This window comes from Hakea prostrata, chromosome 2 (assembly GCF_041222555.1).
Source record: "Hakea prostrata isolate BN-2017 chromosome 2, UWA_Hpros_2, whole genome shotgun sequence".
In the NCBI taxonomy this organism is placed as follows: domain Eukaryota; kingdom Viridiplantae; phylum Streptophyta; class Magnoliopsida; order Proteales; family Proteaceae; genus Hakea; species Hakea prostrata.
In genome coordinates, this window is record NC_142601.1 from 63,352,405 (window position 1) to 63,374,241 (window position 21,837).

Below are 21,837 nucleotides of genomic sequence, written 5' to 3' on the forward strand. Positions count from 1 at the left end.
ATTGAGCCTATCTTTGGCTTTGTACTTTTCCCTTCGCCTTTTCTCCTCTTTGGTAATGAATTTATTTATTCATAAAATATTTTAAAAAAATTAATGTGACAGTTTTAGCAAGTATAGGACAGATGAATATCAAGAACTCAGACTGGGTAGAATGCAAGAGGATACAAGGGCAGTTTGGTAAGTCCCACATGCTGCAGGTTGGGTTGACAAGGAAGGGGAACACTGTAACCAGGGAGGATCCCTGCCCAATTTCCTGCAGCCCTCCATGAAGGCCGAATCCAACTAGGGGCAAATTGGTCATTTGGCCCTCTCTTTTGGGGTCTTAATGGGTCTAATTGGACATAGAGTACTGTTAGAAGTCCATATCTACTTCTATTTTTGAATTTGAGTTAATCTTTGATTAGTTATGAAAGAGTTCCAATTAGGTTAGGAGTCCCAACTAGAGAGGGATCTCCTTTGTTGCACTCCACTTTCTACAAGGAGTCTAGTCTATATCTACTCTTGTTTTGTAATTTGAATCATCCCAGGATGAGTTATATGAGAGTCCTTAGTAGAGTGGGAGCCCCAAGTCAAGTAGAAGTCCTTCCTTATTTTGGTTTCTAAGTTGGAGTACAATCTTAAAAGGCATTCCTACTTCAATGGAAGTCCTTATGTGTTTGCACTTTTATCTAAGAGTCCTTGTTTGTTTTCTTTCCAATTTGAGACCAAGTAGAAGTCATAGTTTGAATCACCTTCTAATCTTGAGTCCTAGAGTGAGCCTATTCATGTAAGGCTATAAATATAGCCCCCAAAGCTTGTAAAGGACATTTTTGATGATTAATAAAATTTGATTGAAGGAGATATCTGTGAAGTTGTGGGTTTCCAAGGGAGGAAACCTGTGGCAGCTTTGAGCATTCTAATTTTCTACAATTTTCAACCTTCTCTCTTCTACAACAAGTAAACATTTCCCACCTCTGCCCCCTAGCCTTCCCTCTTCTTCCCTCTTCCGTCGCACCCTTCTTTTTATTTTCTTGGATTTTCTTGAATTTTCAGACGTTTCTAAAGACCCAAAATTCAAGGCTAGATCTACGCCAATCTAATCGATAGATCTGTCCCAAACTTTAGGAACCTCATCCCCCCGACCCTAGTGATCTTAGATCCCAATTTGACCTATTCTGATTGTCGGATTTCAAATTACAATTCTTTTCTTGAGTTTTTGTACTTCTGATAACCCTACAAACAAGAACCTTAATATCTTTTAATTTAGACATCCAAATCCCACCAAACTTGGGGGATCATATTCCTATAATATTACCTATATTCCCTCCAATTTCAACCCACTTTGACACCTATAGACCCTAGCTTCCCATCTCAAAGAATTTATCCCATATCTCCCATGGGATAGGCTATGTATCCTTGAGATCCTCAATATCATCTTAGTCAGGGTATATCATATTTGACCACAAAGCATTAACCTAACCTTTCTCTGTAAGAAATCATATCCCTTAAACCCTAAACCCTAGCTGGATCCCTCCCTACCCCTTCCTAAATCCTAACTTCAACAAAACAACCCTATTCCCTCAACCATAGGGTGTTAAAACCTAGTTTACTGCTGATTCACTTGAAGAGGATCCTGCAGGTGAACCTAGATCTAGGGCTCATTAATCAATTAAACCCTAGATCCCTGTTTCACATCGAAGTGCTTTTTAATGGGGGTGGGGTTTAGTGGAAAAGAGAAAAAAATGGAAATAAAGTAGGATTTGGTGGCAAATACAGAAGATGAAAGGAGAGAGGAGAAACAACATAACTTTTCTACTAATATTGCCAGAGTCATACTGAATTGGTAGAACTTTGAAAGTGAATCGTGTGGGAAAACTTGGGATGCCAATCATAAGACACAAGAATAAATGCATTGAATGAGGTGATCTTGAAAGTTTTGCACCCCACTTAATCGAACACTCCTATTTGTGGGATTTCGAGGAAATAAGTACCAAGTTTCCCACCCCCTTTCACCTTTTCCACTTTTCCCCATCTAACAAACAGGTTGTGATAAAAGCAAATAGAGGCAGCAGTACCTGGGCTTCTAGCCACTAGGTATTGATTGCAGTCACCACCAATCACACCTTGGTCAACCAAAAGGAAGCAGCCTCCATGCAAGGAGCCTAAATAAAGAAAGGAATTGTCAATAGCAAAAACCGTGGGGTACAGAGTTGAAGCCAAGCAGGGACTCCTCTTATTTGCACTTTCTCTCTGAAGTTTAAAGAATTTAAGAGAATGTGGACCCAACCTTAAAAATTTAATGACAACAAACAGAATATTTGACTTATGTGACCAGCTGCATCACTGGTTCAACTTGGACAAACTTGTAATAACTCAAAACATAAAGGGTGTCGTTGAATGACACCTTCATATGTGCTTTTAGAACTTGACTCCTTTTAATTGCCTCCTTGTCTAAGTCCCAAAATCTTTTCAGGGGTATATGAGGGTTCTCAAACACAATCTAAAAGGGACATCATAATGTCATTACCAAAAGATGTCAACGTTATGCACAGTTTTCGAGTACATATGTGAAGTAACACCATTATTTCCACTTGGAAAAAAGATTAAGTTTTCTAATAAAGTGACAAAAAGTAAGATTAGAAAAATAGAAATCTGGAAGGGTGTTAATGAGAAAATCTCAATACATGAAAATAGAGTAGACTTAAAACCAAAATCTCCATGAACCTCTTACTGCTATAAACATATAAGGACTAATTTCTGAAGCTATGAACTCAGTACAGTATACTTAGTAGAATGATGTTCATGTAACAGTCAATTTCATTAACATTCCTGTATGGATATTGCTGAATAAATACAGACTGGTTCTACAACTGGTAAACACTTCTGAAATTAAGAACAACTAATGGAACTCAGATAAACTAGAATAGCCCAATGGCTAGGCCATTCCCCAGAGGTTTCCCTCTCCCCAAGCACTCACTTGTCTCTTCTCTTCCTTTCCCCAACATCCCTCCCTCTCTTCCCTTACATACTCATCCATTCTAACAAACTCTTGCGCATAACAAACTCTTACACATTCACTCAATCAATTCTTGCCACATGGACTGTTTCTTCTGCTCCTCTGTTCACAGCAGGGTATTGGTCGCTGTCCAATGGGAGGCTGCCATTTGTATTCTCTTCATTTGGATCCCCTGTAGCAGCTGTAGGTAATGTTGCATACTCCCCTTATCCCTCACTTGTATACCCTAGTTATGAGGGGCCTATCAACGCTCCTTCCCTTCAGTTTCACCTTGTCCTCAAGGTGAAAATCAGGAAATTGGTTATGCAGTTCAAGGAAGTCCTCCCAAGTGTTCTCACAGCCCGGTAGATGCTTCCAGTGGATCAGTACTTCAAGTACTCCTCGAGGTGAATAACAGATGTCTAACAATTCTTCAAGGGTGAGTTGGAGTTCTCCATCATCGGCTAAACATGCTGGCAGCGGCTGAGTTGTGATGTTCAGACCTACCACCTTCTTAAGTTGTGATACATGAAAGACCGGATGAACTTTGGAATTGGCTGGAAGCGTCAATTTGTAAGCCATGGGACCGATTTGAGCTGCAATGGGATATGGGCCATAGTAGTGATGGCTGAGCTTCTCATTGGGGTGCTTAGCGAGCTTCATGAAGCGATATGGCTGAAGTTTGAGAAAAACTTCCTCCCCTACTTGGTAAGTGACATCCCTTCGATGTTGGTTAGTGGATGCGCGCATGCGGTCTTGAGCCACACGCAAATTAGTCTTCAACTCATCGAGGATGCTATCTCGTGTATGTAGGAGAATATCAACTTCTTCCACCTTGGAGCTGCTCCCTTCCCACTTAAGCAAGGTTGGAGACCATAGACAGTTTGAAAGGGAGTCATTTTGGTAGCTGAATGGAAAGTGGTGTTGTACCAATACTCAACCCATGACATCCAAGTGGTCCAATCTTTAGGCTGCCTAGCACAAAAACAACGGAGATAGATTTCTAATCCTCAGTTCACCACTAATCCTCGGTTCACCACTTCCGTTTGTCCATCAGTTTGAGGATGATAAGCATTGCTGAACTTCAGATTGGTTCCCGCTAATTTGAAAAGTTCTTTCCAAAAGCTACTCCATGAAAACCTGATCCTTATCAGAGACAATCGACTTGGGAAACCCATGAAGTTTTACTATCTCCTTGCTAAAGATCATCGCCACCTGTTTTGCTGTATATGGATGCGTGAGTGCAATGAAATGGCCATACTTTGACAATCTATCCACCACTACCAGTATAGCATCGCCTCCTCGGGTCTTTGGTGATCCCCCAATGAAGTCTAAGCTGATGTCTTCCCATATTTGGTCAGGTATTGGGAGAGGTTGAAGCAGCCCTGCAGGTTTCATTGCTTGATGCTTGCTCCGTTGACAAGTGTCACAGCTTGCCGCGACCCTTTTGTAGGTGCGGAAATACCCGGAGTGACCTCCAAAAGGAGTGGAGTGGAATTCAGCCAGCAGCCTAGGGATTAACTTGGAGTTTTCGGGAATGACCAAGCGACCCTTATAAAAGAGTGTCCCCTTTCATAGTTTGAAATCTGGAAATTCAGTAGAGCCGCTGACTAAGGCTTGAATGATCTTTAAATAATGCTCGGACTGCTGAATTTCAGTTTATAAACTTTCTTCTTCCTCCCATGCTGATGCCGATAGACTAGTGAATCGTATTGAGCCTTTCATCTGTCAGGACAATGCATCAACAGCTTTTTTCTCACACCGCGGCCTATAAATGATTTCGAAACCAAAGCCCAACAACTTCATGATCCACTTCTCTGGTCCTCCGCTACTAACTTTTGATCCAACAAGTACCTTAAGCTCCTTTGGTCCGTACGAACCTTGAAATACCTCCCTAACAAGTAATGACGCCATTTTTGAGTGGCAAGCAAGACAACCATCAATTCTTTCTCACAAACTAATTTGTTTCAGGCTCGTTGGGAGTCTTGGGACAACGCTTTACTCCAAAAGGCTATGGGGTGTCCTTGCATAAGGACAGCTCCCAAACCGACTCTGGAGGCATCGGTTTCTACCACAAACTCTTTGGAGAACTCCAGCATGGCAAGTACAGGTACCGTGGTCATCGCTGCCTTCAATGCTTCAAAGGCCTTGGTAGCTAAGTCGTCCCACTGAAAGGCGTCTTTCTTCAATAGATTAGTGAGAGGTGTTGCAATTTTCCCATAATCCCAAACAAAACGTCGATAGTACCTAGTGAGACCGAGGAATCCCCTAAGAGCTCGTACATTCTTCGGTAGTGGCCACTCGATCATGCATTGTACTTTCTGTGGATCTACTGCTACACCACCTGCTGAAATTATATGTCCCAAGTAGTCTAGTGTGGTCACTACAAACGAGCACTTCTTTTTATTCACCACCAAACAATGTGGGTTAGGAGATTCAAGAGCAATCGAAGGTGACTCAAGTGGTCCTTCAGGGATCTGCTATACACCAAGATATCATCAAAAAACACTAGGACAAACTTCCTCAAGTGTTCTCAAAATACCTCGTTTATCAGCGCTTGGAAGGTAGCAGGTGCATTCGAGAGCCCAAATGGCATTACAAGAAACTCATAGTGCCCATCATGTGTTCAGAATGCTGTCTTCTCTTTGTCACCTTCAACAATCCTGATTTGGTGGTACCTTGACTTAAGGTCAAGCTTGCTAAACACCTCAGCCCCTCCAAGCTCGTTGAGCAACTCATCAATGGCTGGTATGGGGAATTTATCAGGTACTGTTAGCTTGTTGAGTGCCCGATAGTCTACACAAAATCTCTAACTTTCCTCCTTCTTTCGCACCAAAAGCACCGGGCTTGAATATGGGCTAACACTTGTACGAATTAACCCAGCAGCTAACATTTCATTTACCAACCTCTCTACTTCATTCTTCTGTGAATGGGGATAACGATAAGGCCTAAGATTAGGAGGGTTGTTGCCTTTGATCAGCCTTATCGAATGATCGTAGGGTCTCCGCAATGGAAGCTCTCTAGGTTCTGCAAACAAGGATATGAACTCCTCTAACAACCCACGTACCTGTTCATTGCCGTTGACATTTTCTGGTACGTCTACCAGCTTTGGCTTCAACCAGAAACCATGTCCTTCTTTTAGAGCCATCTTCCAGAGCTTTGGCAATGTTGTTTCTAGCCTGAGTAACGCCGGATCTCCTTTCAACTTCACTTGTCTATCTTCCCACATGAATTGCATAGTTTGTAGCCTCCAATTGCTCTGAACATCACCCAACGAAGATAGCCCCATTCCACTCCCACGATGACGTCTAGTCCACCCAATTCAAATGGTAGTAGTTCCTGCACAAATGTGATTCCATTGATAACGATCGGTACTTTACGGCAGACTCCCTGTCCTCGGACATTCTTGCCATCGCCCAATGTCACATGGAAATGTGCCTCACCCTCAATCGCCAACCCTATCTTCTCTGCCATCTTCCTTGAAATAAAGTTATGGGTTGCGCCACAATCGACTAACAGTATAACCAAGACATCACCTATTTTTCTTTTGAGTTTCAGTGTGCGAGGTGAGTCGAGTCCCGCGAAGGAGCTATGCGATAGTTCAATCTGGGTAGTAGGTGAGTTGTGCTTGTCGTCGCCATTCACAATCCCAACGGAATTATCCTCTGCATCTTCGCTCAGTTCACCTTCGTGAAGTAGCATCACTCGTAATTGTTTCATGGGACATTGATGTTCTCGAGAATAAGGCCTGTCGCACCAAAAACAGAGTCCTTTATCTATTTTTGCCTTCATTTCTTCTAGAGTCAACCACCGAGGCTTGCTACTTCCGCCGGATGGAGTTGCAGGGGCGCTCTTCGAAGATGAAGACGATGGTGGGTTGGTTTGCCCTAAGTTGGGTTGGTTACTTACGGTTGAACAAGAGGCAGGTGGGTTTACTGGACCGATAGAAGTGGGCCACGGCCCATTTGTATTTGGTCAGTTCACTGCTACCACTTCGTTGGGCCGTGGGTTGCCCCCATCCAACCATGGGTTGTGTCATGGATATCGCTTTTGGCCCATTTACGGCTTGATTCTTGGCCTCAATGAATTGGGCCATATCCATTATTTGGGTTAACCCCCTAGGCTGGAATAGTTGGAGCTCAGCCCAAATCGTCTCCTTCAACCCTGAGAGAAATGCCCCCTGAAGCCAGTCGTCTTCCTTGGCGCCGGCAGCAGCAACAAGAGTCTCAAAGTGACCCTAATGCTCCACAACCGTTCGATTCTGTCGGAGCTCCAAGATCGCTTCCAAGGGTGACTTTGCTTGTGTCGAACCGAACCTTCTTTGTAGCTCATACTTCAGTTCTACCCACGAATGGAGAGGATTCTGCAATTCCCTGAACTGTACCCACCCCAACGCCGGTCCTTCAAAGCAAATTAGAGTAGCCTGTAACTTCTCTGCTTCCATAAGGCCCTGTAGCATAAAGTATCTTTCAGCTCTGGCTGTCCAACCATTCGGGTCATCACCATTGAAAATGGGAAGTTCCAGATACCTAGGGAAGAAATCGCATCGTCCCGTAGAAGTCAGAACTCGTCGCTTTTGTAACAGGGTACTCGGCACATCTTCTCCTCTGGTTACGGTGACTTCCGGTGATGTTTCTCCAGCCTCCACACACTTTCCCTTCAACAGGTATGCTCTTAACTCACTTATGAATGCTGTCTGGCTTTGTTCAACCCTATATAATTTCGACTCAATCAAAGTTAGTTGATTCTGCAGGTCCTTCACGCTAGTCTCCACAATCTCGACTCTTAACTCCATGTGGCTCTTTACCATTCCCTGGGATCGACCAGCTTTGATACCAGATTGATAGAACATTCAATGAATCTCCATGAACCTCTTACTGCTATAAACATATAAGGACTAATTTTTGAAGCTATGAACTCAGTACAGTATACTCAGTAGAATGATGTTCATGTAACAGTCAATTTCATTAGCATTCCTGTATGGATATTGCTGAATAAATACAGACAGATTCTACAACTGGTAAACACTTCTGAAATTAAGAACAACTAATGGAACTCAGATAAACTAGAATAGCCCAATGGCTAGGCCATTCCCCAGAGGTTTCCCTCTCCCCAAGCACTCGCTTGTCTCTTCTCTTCCTTTCCCCAACATCCCTCCCTCTCTTCCCTTACATACTCATCCATTCTAACAAACTCTTACGACCTGGACTGTTTCTTCTGCTCCTCTGTTCACAGCAGGGTATTGGTTGCTGTCCAATGGGAGGCTGCCATCTGTATTCTCTTCATTTGGATCCCCTGTAGCAGCTGTAGGTAATGTTGCATACTCCCCCTTATCCCTTCGCTTGTATACCCTGGTTATGAGGGGCCTATCACATGAAAATAGAGTAGACTTAAAACCAAAATGGATCCAAGCCTTTACAATAGGCTGGGCCCTTGCTAAAGTTTCCATTTATTGGAACCAGTGGTGGATCTTCAGCACTCCTGCACCAAGGGTCTAAGGTTTGGAAGCACATCAGCAGCTTGTAATGCCAACATGATCCCTGGTGAATTCAGCGTAATTCAGTCAGATTCATCCAGACTCAGCAAAAACAGTGATAGGGAGACTTGTTTCAACCATTTTCAGATGGATGAGGGGGTCCATAAACATCTCAAGACAGTTCTTGCCAATATAGTAATCCAACCCTCACTTCTACATCCATTAATAAATATAAACCAGCACGGTACATATTGGATGTACCTAGCATATCACAGTATCCGTGGATCCAGTATACATATAAGAACAAACCAAAAAAGAAAAGTATACATGTAAGTGTCACAATATCAAAATTTTGCATCATGTTCTCATATATTCTTTAAGTGAATAAGAGGCTAGCTATTATGAACTAACATGTTCTCAGGCGTGTTCACATATACACAGGCTCATGGTGCACCTGCCTTTATTTTACATGGTTCGAATCATCTCCAATTGACTTTTCATCTGGTACCTTCTGTCGCTGGAAGGAATTTTTTATTTTTTTATGTTAGTTTCGTGCTCTTAAGAACATCTACACTACAGAATGTGTATTATCCGGATGTGGATTCTATTACCCAAATTATTACATGATGCACTGTCGGTTTTTAGAATCATTTGATCAAATTGAACATTCATTATTTTAAAGTTTCCAAGCAATTACAGTAATTATGTACAGTATCATTAAATGCTTGTTGCAGCACTGATAATATGTCAACATTGAAAATCCCTTGCTTGAAAAACATTGTCAAACCTAATGCAGCAACAAAGAAAGAGCCAATTCATGGAATCATGATCTAACAAATGTGTCTGAGATGTCCACACACAAAGGCATTTTGTTAAGGTTTTGAAAGTTGGGACCAGTGACTGTATTGATCCCATCTGATCCCCATATACAGTGCATTGTGATTTCCTGATCCATGAAAGGATCTGGCAATCTAGCGTGAAACAATCCAAATCGGAAACCAAGTCAATCTTGGATTGATCTCCCTCAATCAAGATGCATTTTATTTTTGAAACAATGACAAATTTCAAAGTAATTATGCAAATAAAACTAATCACAGCAAACCTGTGAGAGTGCTTGAATTGAAATGGTGGCCCTTCATAGAAGTTCACCAGAAAATCCTCGCCACATGTGACGATGCGAAATGGTCTTGTTGGTTTAAATGCACAACTCAAAACACGCCTTGAATGGCCATCAAAATCCCCTACAGTATTGCCTGAATCCCACCTACATAAGAGTATGTTATTGATTATTTGATCACTACAAAAAATAAGATAGACCCACAAAGAAGAAAGCAAATGAGGCAGAAAAGTAGTTAGAGTGACGGATGAAGTTACAAATTTCAGACATTTATCTGCAATAAGAACGTAGATTTGCAAAACAGAAACAAATGGAATCAAATATTTTACATTAACTATGTACATCTATCACTTCAAGTTAAGATGGAGCACTAATTTCGACCAGAACCTAACAGATTATTTTATTTCAGTAAGACCCTGGAATATAAAGGACTTGGGCAACGTTCCATCAATTGTTCAGCTAGAAAATTTTGCAGGATACAGTGGGTGTCTCTCACAATGATTTCTGATTTATGATTGATTAATGAATTGCAGGGTATGAGGAATCAAGATCCTCCTGACCACCATTTTCTATTTTCGTTTTGTTCCTTCTTTTTCTATTATTTTTTTGGTGGGGGTAAGAGAAGGGGGGAGGAAGATGGAGGTAGGGATAGACTGTTAACCGATGCAGCTGAAAGGAAAGGCCTACGTAATCAAGGAAAGAAGAAGTACTACCATGGCACCACAGCAAATTTCTGAGATGTCTTTTAGCACTGTCATCATTCTTTACCTTATAGACTTATGCTTGGAAACCCAAGGTTGTGCATTGAATCATGTTTGGAAGTTTTTTATTCTTTTTATAAAAAACATAGGTTGAAAAAAAAAATTCAGTTAATTGTATGATAGAAATAGAAATAGAACTCATGATTAGGAGTGGGAGGGACAGCTTGTCTTGAAATATATCCCCACTTTGGTGCATCATGTGATTTTTTGAAACCAAAAAGTACGATTACACAGTGTAATCATCATATTGAAAGACCCCTTACACTTATAGAAGTGTGGATTTAGATGGCTATCAAGAACGAATTGAATATAAGTAATTCGTGAAATTTCATTCTGTAAAACTGCAGCTTGGAAAAGACAAACTTGATTTCTGTTATACCACTTTTCACTAAGTGACCCAGCTCAGTCCCGAACTGTTAGACGAACCGGGTGCACATTTTCCTACCAACCTCACCCAAGGTGGACCAGGGGGCTCAACCTAGAGTCCTGAGGAGATCGGACAATGGCTTGAGGGGAGAAGATATGGACATCAGCTGGAGGACCAAGACTTATCAAAACCCTTGAACACACAAATGACAAAGTTCAGGAAGGATCAATCAGCTCCAGAGCACCAATGACCGTTATGGGTGACATCAGCTGACTAAGCAACATATCCACTCCAAGCAGGAGATTAGGCGCCAGATCCATAATGGGCAGAGCACACCCCGACTTCGCTAGGATATGGCTGCTTAACAAACTCTCTGACTTTCATGGGATATGATTGTGGGATGTCACGGCCTTAGTACTCTACTAAGCTAACCGTGCCGGCACTCAGCACCCCGCCAATACTATGTCAGCCCACAACACCACTATGAGAGTGAGGAGGAGAGAATTGAAGTTTATGGAAGAGAGTTTGAGAAAACAGGACTTTTATTACTCCTGAACTTGCTTACAAGCTCTTAGACTCAATTGCTTGGTGCCTCTCCTATTTATTGGCACTCTATTATACAAATGCATCAATGACAATGTAGCGCCACTTTGTGTCATTAAGCTTGCAACTCTCTCATGCGATGGGGAGCCTCCCCAGCATCAACAACCTTCTGATGGAAAAATCAGATGCATCTGTATGTACCTCAAATGGTTTACCATAAGTTGGCAATTGCAAGCATTGGTTCCTCTATGATCGCCTTTTTCAAGTCATCAAAGGCATCTTGGCATGAGTTGGACCAGTCCCATGCCTTGTTGTTCTTTAGAAGATCCATGAGTGGAGCTGCCCTCTTGGAGTCCGCCGCTATGAACCAACAATAGTAGTTCACTAGGCCAAGGTATGACCTCAATTCAATAACTTTGGTAGGTGCTTCCCATTCTTGAATAGCTCATATCTTACTCTCATCCATCCTTAGTGTTCCACCCCCTACCTTATGACCTAAAACTATCACCTCTTCTCGAGCAAACGAGCACTTCTCCTTCTTAACATAGAGTTGGTTGTCCTTTAGTGTTCGAAAAACAACCCTTAAGTGTTGAGCATTGATAGACCCCTCATCTCACGAGTCTATACTCACAGGCAAGGAAAGAGAGATACAAGATCTGTTGCACAGCAGCCAGGAATAGAAGGAAATACTTGAGAAATATTTACTGGCTTATAGGAATAAATGTGGGGTGATTCTGTTAAGATACATGATGCCTTTTAGGATTGGATTTGGAGTGATTTGGTTAAAGGATTATGTTAGGAAAATAATTACTATTAGTAGGGGAAGGGAGAATAGGAGATTATGTGTTTTGAGTTGTTAGGGAAATAAGGGAGGGGGCAATTGCTCTCGGGTAGAATAGGATCACCTACGGCTGTAGTGTGTTATATTCTGGAGATTATTTGATTTAAGTTCAGTATTGCTATTATCTTTTTGTGCCAATTTGTCCATTGTTCTTCTATTGAGATCGGGGTCCTATCAATTTGGTATCAGAGCCATTGATTCCAGGGGAATGGTAAAGAGTTGAATGGAGCAGAGGGTAGAGGACTTGGAAAGTATCGTGAAAGAGATTCAAGGACAAGCAGGGGTATTAGCACAACAAATAGAAAAAGGAGAAAAAGCTAATGAATACTTTAGAGAGGAACTAAGGTTTATGTTTATGAAAGGAAAATCAGCCGATGTGCATACCTTAATGCCAAAGATGACTGAGATCGATGGAACTCCAGCGTACGACGAGAGATTGGGCAAAACAGAGAAGTCGAGAGACTTCCTTCCTAGGTAACTTCAAGTGCCGATCTTTATGGGAGAAGATCCAATGGGGTGGATCGCAAGGGCTTAGAGGTATTTTGATTTGTATAAACTGAGCGATGGAGAGAAACTCCGAACTGCAACTCTTTGTTTTGAAGGGGCAGCATTGGGGTGGATACGCTTCCGAAAATTGCAGCAGCCATTGTTATCGTGGAGAGGATTGAAAGAATCGATGATCCAGCGATTTAGCTTGGCACAGATGAAGACTCCCCAAGAAGCGATGATTAACCATAAGCAGAGTGGGACGTTTGCAGCATATAGAGAAGGGTTTGAGAAACTTGCAGCGGCTGCCGGAGCGGTAGAAGAAGAATGGTTGAAAGGGGTGTTTCTGGCTAGATTAAACGAAGAGGTGAGGGCTGAGGTTCGATTATTTGGCCTCACTAATCTGGGCCAAATAATGGATCTGGCCCAAGCGGTGGAGGCCAAGAATGGAGTTGGGAAATTTAAGAAATCCACTTGGGCCCAGCCCACTCAAACGGCCCAAACTTCACGCTACATAAATTTCAGCCCATCCAACACCAATAATAAAGGAACCGGAATGAACCAGGGATTTAACACTCTGGTTCGCCCAAACCAAAAGTTGAACCATCGTCTTCTTCCTCACATTCTCGATCTTGCAACTACAGCGGCGACAAGAAGCTCCGGACAATCACGATGGCTATCCCAAGAAGAAATCAAATATAAAATGGACAAAGGAGTGTGTTTTGGGTGCGACACTCCATACTCCAAAGGCCATCGATGCCCCTCTGAAGCAACTAAGGTTGTTGTTACTACATGACAACGATAATCCAGAAGTTGCAGCGTCGGTAGGAGTGCTCGATGACAACAGTACTAAAGTCAAAATGGAACCTATGCTTGAGACGGAACTCTCGCATACTTCCTTGGTGGGAATCAATTCACCACATACCCTGAAACTGATGGGAAGATAAATGGCTGTGAGGTCATCGTTTTGATTGATTGTGGTGCAACACACAACTTCATTACTCAAGAGTTGGTGGAGCCGTTGGGTTTGAAGGTCCACAAGACAAAATTTCAGGTCGCTTTAGGAGATGGAACGATTAGCAAAGGTATTGGAGTCTATCAACAGATTCCGATTCACTTGGGCAGTGAGGTCTTTGTACAAAATTTCTTACCCTTTCAATTTGGGTAGCATTGATATAATATTGGGCGTAGAATGGTTGCAAACATTCGGGGAGGTCCGAAGTAATTGGCGTTTGAGAACCATGAGTTTTGAGTGGCAGGGACGACTCGCGAAACTAAATGGGGAGCCGACTTTGCTGCGATTGGAAACGACATTGAAAAGCGTGCTACAGTCCGTTCAAGCAGGCGGTGATGGATACTGGCTGCAGCCTCAACATCCCGAATGTGATGCTATAAAGGGACACGAGAGTACAGCAGTATCCAATTTATTAACTGGTTTTGCTCCACTATTTGCGGAACCCACTGAATTGCCGCCAAGGAGGAAACAAGACCATAGGATATGACTAGCCGAGAGAAGTACACCACCTAATATTTGACCCTATCATTACCCACACTCTCAAAAGCATGAGGGTCGAAAGGTTGGTACAGGAAATGTTAACGGCAAGATTGGTACGGCCTAATGTGAGTCCTTACTTCAGTCCGGTATTGTTGGTCCGAAAGAAGGATGGCAGGTGGCGCTTCTGCGTGGATTATCGTGCCCTAAATAAACTAACGGTTCCTGACAAGTTCCATATTCCCGCAATTGACAAACTATTGGATGAGTTGGAGGAGCCACAGTGTTCACCAAGCTTGATTTGAAAGCAGGTTACCACTAGATCAGAATGGTGGAAGGTGATGAGGAAAAGACGGCCTTACGTACCCATAATGCGCATTACGAGTTCCTGGTGATGCCATTTGGGCTCTCGAATGCCCCGGCCACACTTCAATCACTCATGAATGAGGTATTTTGGGAACATTTGTGAAAATTTATTTTGGTGTTCTTTGACGATATTTTGGTGTATAGACCTTGGAGGAATATGTGGGTCATTTACGAACCACCTTTATACTCCTCACATAGCACAACCTCGTCGTCAACCGAAAAAGATGCATGTTTGATGCTGCTACACTGGAGTATTTAGGGCACATCATATCTAAAGACGAAGTTGCAGCGGATCCACGGAAGATCAAGTGCATGGTGGAGTGGCCCCAACCCGAAAATCTTAAAGCCCTATGAGGGTTTTTGAGGTTTAACTGGGTATTACCGCAGATTCGTCGAATATTATGGTAAGATTGCCACTCCGCTCACTAACTTATTGAAGAAAGATGCATTTCAATGGAATAACGAGGCAACAACGGCGTTTAACACCCTAAAGACAGCCATGACGACCGTTCCAGTGTTGGTTATGCCCGACTTCACAAAGGAGTTTTGGGTGGAAACTGATGCTTCAGGTTTTGGGCAAGGTGCGGTTTTGACGCAAGATGGCCATCAATTGTTTACTGGAGCCAAGTGTTGCCCCCTCACGCACAAACCATGTCTGTCTATGAGAAAGAACTAATGGCAATTGTGCTAGCTATCCAGAAATGGCAGCACTACGTGATGGGGAGACGCTTCAAAGTACAAACTGATCAAAAAAGTTTGAAATATTTGCTGGAACAGCGCATTGTGGCTACTGATCAACAGAAGTGGGTCTTAAAGCTATTGGGATTTGATTTTGAGATATTATACTGTCCGAGCAGCAAGAACAAAGCCGCCGACGCTCTCTCGCGACGGTCAGAGGGTGATATGCAGCTTCTCTCTATGACAACAACAACCTGGCAGGAAAGTAAGGGTTTAGATGCGAAAGTTCACGCCTCAGAACGTTACCAAAAGATTATTCAAGCCTTGATGAAAGGATCCCAAGACTATCCTAGCTATCAGCTCCAACACGGAACATTTCTCTATAAAAATAGGTTAGTCATCCCTGAAGGATACCCCCTAATCCCCAAATTATTGTCCGAGTATCACTCCACCCCATTCGGTGGACATTCAAGATTTTTGCGGACCTACAAGCGATTGATGGCTATGGTCTATTGGGTGGGAATGAAGGCTGTTGTTCATGACTTTGTGGCTAGTTGTGATGCTTGCCAACGCAGTAAATACTTAGCTATGAAACCCGTAGGTCTCCTTCAACCGCTGCCAATTCTGGAACGCATTTGGGAGGATATTAGTATGGATTTTATTGGCGGGTTACCCAAGACTAAAGGCGGGGGATACAGTGCTGGTGGTAGTTGATCGTCTCTCAAAATACGCCCATTTCCTTGCTCTTTCGCACCCTTATCCCACGAAGGATGTGGCTGTCTCCTTCACTAGGGAAGTTATCCGCTTGCATGGATTTCCGCAACCCATTGTTTCTGATCGAGATTGTGTCTTCCTTAGTCACTTTTGGATGGAATTATTCAAACTAGTAGGCACCCACCTGAAGTATAGTAGCGCCTATCATCCACAAACCGATGGCCAAACAGAAGTGGTGAATCGCAGCCTTGAAGTTTACTTACGTTGTTTTTGCGCTCGCCAACCAAAGGATTGGATTAATTGGTTACCTTGGGCGGAGTATTGGTACAACACGACATTTCATTCAGCCACTAAAATGTCTCCATTTCAAATTGTGTATGGCCGTGAACCACCTTGGCTTTTGCATTGGGAAGATGGTCGGTCCAAGGTCGATGTTGATGTGTTCCTTTGTGAGCGCAATCGTGTACTGGATGATCTCAAATCTAACCTCCGGGTGGCCCAAGAACGGATGCACGCTTCTGTGGATCCCAATCGCCGGGAAGTGCACTACAAAGTGGGGGATGAGGTCTTTCTTAAGCTCCAGCCTTATCGTTTTCAGAAGCTTGCCAACCACCCAAATGAAAAGCTAAGTCATCGTTTCTACGGGCCGTACCAAATCATAGAGCAAGTGGGCCCAGCTGCCTATCAGTTACAGTTACCAGAAGGGACTTGCATCCACCCTGTGTTCCACGTTTCGCAGTTGAAACCAGCAGTTGGTCAACACATGGTTCCCCAGCCTCTTCCCTCCTGTTTGCGAGAGAACGGTGAGTTACAACTCACAACAGAACATTTGATCAGCATTCGTTTCTCTGTTTAGGAGTATTGGAAGTTCTGATTCAGTGGAAAGGACTTCCCTCTTGTGAGAATACATGGGAAGATTTTGATGTGCTGCAGTCCAATTTTCCAGACTTTCACCTTGAGGACAAGGTGAAACTTTTGGAGGGGAGTATGATAGACCCCTCATCTCACGAGTCTATACTCGCAGGCAAGGAAAGAGAGATACAAGATCTGTTGCACAGCAGCCAAGAATAGAAGGAAATACTTGAGAAATATTTACTGGCTTATAGGAATAAATGTGGGGTGATTCTGTTAAAATACAGGATGCCTTTTAGGATTGGATTTGGAGTGATTTGGTTCAGGAATTATGGTAGGAAAATAATTACTATTAGTAGGGGAAGGGAGAATAGGAGATTATGCGTTTTGAGTTGTTAGGGAAATAAGGGAGGGGGCAATTGCTCTCGGGTAGAATAGGATCACCTACGGCTGTAGTGTGTTCTGTCTGGAGATTATTTGATTTAAGTTCAGCATTGCTATTATCTTTTTGTGCCAATTTGTCCATTGTTCTTCTGTTGAGATCGGGGTCTTATCAAGCATGCTCCTCTAGAGTATTATTACAGATGATGATGTCATCTAAGGATACTACCACGAACTTTTTGCGGTAGGGCTGGAAGATTTTGTTCATCAAGGTACAGAATGTGGCCGATGTGTTGGTGAGACCACAGGGCATAACTAAGAACTCGTATGCACCATACCGAGTTACATATGCAGTCTTTGGCTCATCTTCTTCGGCAATATAGACTTGATAGTATTCTGACCACAAGTCAAACTTGGTAAAGTATATTGCACCACCAAACCCATCAAAGAAATGGGATATTTGTTTTTGATGGTTACCTAATTCAACACTCTGTAGTTGATATTTAGCCACAGTGACTCATCATGCTTCCGTTGGAACAACAATGGCGCATACTAGGGAGCCTTAGAAAGTCGTATAAAGCTAACATCAAGTAGATCTTTGAGTTATTTCTTTAGCTCCTCCAACTCCTATGGGGACATTGATGCAACCATGATTGGACCCCCTAAAATTGGGTCCAAAAACTAGATCCAAAAAGGGGCACTTAAAGCTGGCCGAATAACCCAGGGTTATTTTGTTCATTTTTCAAGCCCCATTTTGGGGCTCAATATTGATCTTGACAAAATCCCCTGGATCCAAGGGTTAGGGATGTACTTTCAGTTTTCTGTTTGAATCAGTAGTTTAAGAGCTATAGTCCTTTTAAAATTATATTGAATTAGTTGATTGTGGATAAGATTCCTTATCTAGAAAGGGGATCATATATTTTAGATTTTGTTTCTATGTAGAAGTCAGTTATTTAAGTCCCTTACAGTTTGTTTATTTCTGAAATTAGTCATTTGAGTCTATTTTAGTAAGTATTTGTTAAGTAGTAAGGTTGTTGGATCCCTATTAGATAGGGAGTCCCAAGTTGAGTCAAAGTGTCTTGTAATTGGCTATAGATACCTATTTATTTCATAAGAAAGCAAATTGGATTAATTCAGTTAAACAGAGGCTTGGGCCGGGGAGAAGGAAACCCTTACGGCCTGGGCTGGAGAGTAATTCTCAGACTTCAGAAATTCCAGAAAGCAACTTCATCTTCTTCAAGTAATCAAGCATCTAGTCACAGCATTCAAGTACAGCCATCTTCAAGCATTCAAGTAAGTCAAAGAAGCACGCACACCCCATTCCATCCCTCCCTCTCTTGGCCGCAACCTTCCCTAAGCGCTCCCCCCTCATCCCCACTACATCCCCAGCCTCTTCCCCCTCTTGCCCTAACACCTGCAAGCGTCTCTTCCCCTTCTCTCCCACGGCTCCCAAGTCCCACTCCCTTTAGGAAATCCCTATTCTCTACTCTGTTTTAACCCATTCTCCCTCCATTGGGATGGCATAACCTTCTAGACCTCATCCCTACTCTTAGTTTCCTCAAAGCAGTCCTATTCCCCTAAGTTCTAAAAAACCTGCACTTAATCTTCTTCCTTGAGTTTTGCAAAATTTTCAGAATTTCAGAAATCTGAATTTATTTAAGCTCTATCAATTAGATCCTATTCTAGTTGAAGGAACTACAATAGAAGACAGTTCTGATCTGCAAAACCTGCAAGCCTAGCCCCTCTCCCAATCCTAACCAAAACCCTAGCTTGCCATAGAATTTAAATTTCAAATCTGAATTTTGAAATTCAATAGAATTCAGATCTGATTTCCATATTCAGCAGGCTTAGAGACCGTAAAACCCCTAGCGAAACACCCAGAAACTCTATTTTCTGCCGGTTCCTATCAAAGAAGATCCTGAAGATCTAACCCAAACCCTGGTTACATTAGACATCCAATAAGGTGCCATGGAAGGTGGTTTGGCATTGGACTCCAACTCGATCACATGGTCCACCTCTCTCTCCGGTGGAAGTCTCTTGGGTAGTTCTAGGGGCATAACATCCTTGAAACCTCTTCAAAGGTCTTCTCAATTTGCTTAAGCAATACCTTTGTAGGAGCATCTTCCTTTTGTTCCAATAGTGCCGCCAAATTGGTGATCTCCACCCTTCTTTACTCCTTTCTCCAACTGATGGCAGAAAGAAGTTTAGAACCTTCCTTAGTTCCTCGAATCGTCAGGATCATGCATGGTGTGCCTTCCTCCATGATGCACACCGTGCTAATGAAGGCATTGGCATGGCCTTGACTCAACTTAGGAACTTCATACCCAATACTACCTAAAAGTCATCCATGACCACCACAGACAAGTCCATGCTCCGATAGTCATCTCGATCCCTCAAGCAACACCATTGATGGGGCGAGCTAGTTAATTGTCTTAGGCCATCCTCTACTAGTTTGGCCTTAGTGGCACCTAGTTGTTGTAGGGACCCCATGGCCACTTCTTCCGCACCCTTCCCTTCGAGTAACGCATTGAGAGCCTTCCTCTTAGGCAATCTCTAGGCCAATGTGGACCATCACAAAGGAAGCAATTGTCCCTGGATGTGACCTTGTTCTTCTTGTCTTGTTGAGGGTTGCCTTCCTTACTTTAAGAGGGCTTGCTCGTGCCTTCCTTGAAGTGATTGGTCTTGGACCCTTCCCCCCCCCCCCACCTTTGCCAACATGCTCCTTCTTGGCCTTCGGGTGCTCTTTTCTTTTGAACTCCACAAATGACTCCGCCACTGCTATAGCCAATGCAAGATCTTGTATGCCACGACGTTGTAACTCTTGCAAAGCCCAACATTGGAGACCACCTATAAAGTCAAAGAGAAGTTCTTCTTCAGTCATACTCGAGACTTCTAGCATAACTGTGGAGAACTCTTTGATGTAATCCCAAATAGATCCATGTGCTTAAACCTTTTAATAATTCTTCTAGCCAAGAAAGCTGTATTTTCTATATAGAATTGCTTCTTGAATTCCTTCTTGAAATTATCCCAAGTGTCTATGGTGCAAGTGCCTCTTGCCATGTTGGCATGCCTCCTTTGCCACCATAGAGTTTACTGTCTTGGTGAGGTAAAGCGTATCCTTATTTTTATGGTTCATCTTTGATTGTCATTGCCTCAAAGTACCTTTGCATATGCCATAGGAAGTTGTCAACCTCCCTTACATCCCTCATTTCCTCAAATGCCTTAGGCTTTGGCACCTATATCTTAGGTGCCTTCTGCTATATAGTGGCTCCTCCGATCATCAACCTCCTACAAGTTGCCAATTCCTCACTCAACTCCTTGACACGAGCTTCCACTTGGGGCACCCTTTCCAACACTTGAGCTTTGAAGGCATCAAGTTGTTGTTGTTTATGTGCCATAGTGTTGAGAGCTCCCAATAAGGATTCCCTGAGCTTCTCCACCCGACTGTTGAGCTCCTTCCTACTTTGCTCTTCAACATCAAGAAGTTCCCTTATCTTGGCCATTGCCAACTCAACAGAGTTAGGCATGGCTCCATAGCACTTTCAACATCAACCAACTTGTCCTTGCCCCATTCGCTTCTCCTTGTTGGTATTGGTCTCCCTTCTGCTAGTTATGATGATTATACCTAGAAGCTTGACCATGTAACAATTGAAGCTCTGGTACCAAATTACCACAACCTAGTACTCTACTAGGCAAACTTGTGCCAACACTTAGCACCCCGTTAGTACTAAGTCAGCCCACAACACCACTACACAAGTGAGAAGGAGAGAATTGAAGTTTATGGTAGAGAGTTTGAGAATAGAACTTCTATTACTCTTGAACTTGTATATAAGCTCTTAGACTCAATTGCTTGGTGCCTCTCCACAACAAGACCTCCCCTATTTATAGGCACTCTACTATACAATGTATGGCTAGGATCTATGCAAGCGTCTTCCATCCAATGGTGGAGAACTAGTTCTACATATTTCTAAAGTAGATTTCTAGAAGCTAGATATTTACAAAAGGATAGATCTTTCTAGACTTCTCCCTAGGTATAGGATCTTCTAAATAATGCACTAATCTTAGTTCAGTAGGAACTTTTATGAACTAGGCCATGTGGGCCTCACAAGTTAGGCCTATAGGCTTATCAGGTTGGTCCGGTGGGCTTATATTTAGGCGGGCTATAACAGTGAGCCCATTATGGAATGTCATAACCGCCAAAGATCCTACGAACATAATAGGATGGAAATCAACACCAGCTAGACCATCCAACGGCCCACAATGATCAAGTCATATTATTTAAACCCCTCACCTACTTCACTCAAAGGTAATTAATGAAAGCTCATTTCTCACTAACTCAGTAATTACTTAGTACGGAGCCTTTCTCAGCCACAGCCTCGGGGTAGTGTTGCTTCCACTAACTAACTTAATCCTCGAAGGCAGCTTCCCGACCAACCAAGTCAGCCCGCACTCACCATTTCCATTGTGACTAGGTTCCATTTAGATCAACACACCTAGTAGGTTGGTTTGGGATGCAACAATTTGAAACAAAATATACCTAGTGGAATAGGTTCAGCTTGGAGAACTACTTCTCAAATTTGATGCCAAATGAAGAAACCAAGTATATTTTGGTTCCACAAGATCATTCTAGGAAGGTGCATAAATTTCTCTATTTACCTTTCCGGTCCACCAGTATTGCAATGGTGTTTGTTTTAACATGAAAGAACTTTTGGTTTCAAGTAAGCCTGATGTAATTGAGATTAAAAAAAATTAATCATATTTTATGATTTTCACCCAATTTAAATATCTT

The 21,837-nt window shown here is 42.7% G+C and overlaps 1 protein-coding gene across 1 annotated transcript in view; it reads right to left on the reverse strand.

Annotated features, from left to right (window-relative positions):
- LOC149025613 (actin-interacting protein 1-2-like) overlaps window positions 1-21,837 on the reverse strand; it is a 45,622-nt gene that overhangs the window by 18,687 nt on the left and 5,098 nt on the right. The window contains exon 2 of the mRNA XM_089145811.1: window positions 9,553-9,714. Coding sequence (XP_089001937.1) covers window positions 9,553-9,714 — 162 coding nt within the window. The remainder of the gene's footprint in view (window positions 1-9,552; window positions 9,715-21,837) is intronic.